General features: G+C 61.8%; 1 protein-coding gene across 1 annotated transcript in view; it reads left to right on the top strand.

Annotated features, from left to right (window-relative positions):
• The window catches only part of LOC104623085 (zinc finger protein 135-like), a gene marked incomplete at both ends in the record, with an annotated part of 2,157 nt that extends 1,705 nt beyond the window's left edge, over nucleotides 1-452 (top strand). The window contains one exon of the mRNA XM_010290059.1: nucleotides 26-452. Within this exon, the coding sequence (XP_010288361.1) occupies nucleotides 26-452 (427 nt within the window). The remainder of the gene's footprint in view (nucleotides 1-25) is intronic.
• Between the last annotated feature and the right edge of the window lie 3 nt (nucleotides 453-455).

Here is a 455-nt window from a genome sequence, read left to right as displayed (position 1 = left end):
GAACCACTCCCGGGCGTCTGTGGCCCGTCACCGGCGAACGACCCTGTAAGTGCACCGATTGCGGGAAGAGCTTTCTTTGGGGCGCGCGTGCCCGACCGGCGCCGGAGAGGACCCATAAGTGCAGCGAGTGTGGGAAGAGCTTCACTTACCGGGCGGAGAACGTCAAGCACCAGGGGACGCAGACGGGGGAGAAACCCTACACCTGCCCCGAATGCGGGAAGAGCTTCGGGCAAAATTCGGCGTTGGTGAAGCACCGCCGGATGCACACGGGAGAAAAGCCCTACAAGTGTGGGGATTGTGGGAAGAGCTTCAGCGTCCGCTCCAACCTCATCAAACACCAACGGACCCACCTCGGCGAGAAGCCCTACAAGTGTCCCGACTGTGGGAAGGGTTTCATCCAGAAGTCGGACCTCACCAAGCACCGCCGGATGCACACCGGGGAGAAACCCTACAAG

The sequence above is a fragment of the Phaethon lepturus genome, unplaced genomic scaffold, assembly GCF_000687285.1.
Source record: "Phaethon lepturus isolate BGI_N335 unplaced genomic scaffold, ASM68728v1 scaffold27426, whole genome shotgun sequence".
Lineage (NCBI taxonomy): Eukaryota > Metazoa > Chordata > Aves > Phaethontiformes > Phaethontidae > Phaethon > Phaethon lepturus.
The sequence above is the reverse complement of the archived record's forward strand: the minus strand, read 5'-3'. Positions and strand labels throughout refer to the sequence as shown.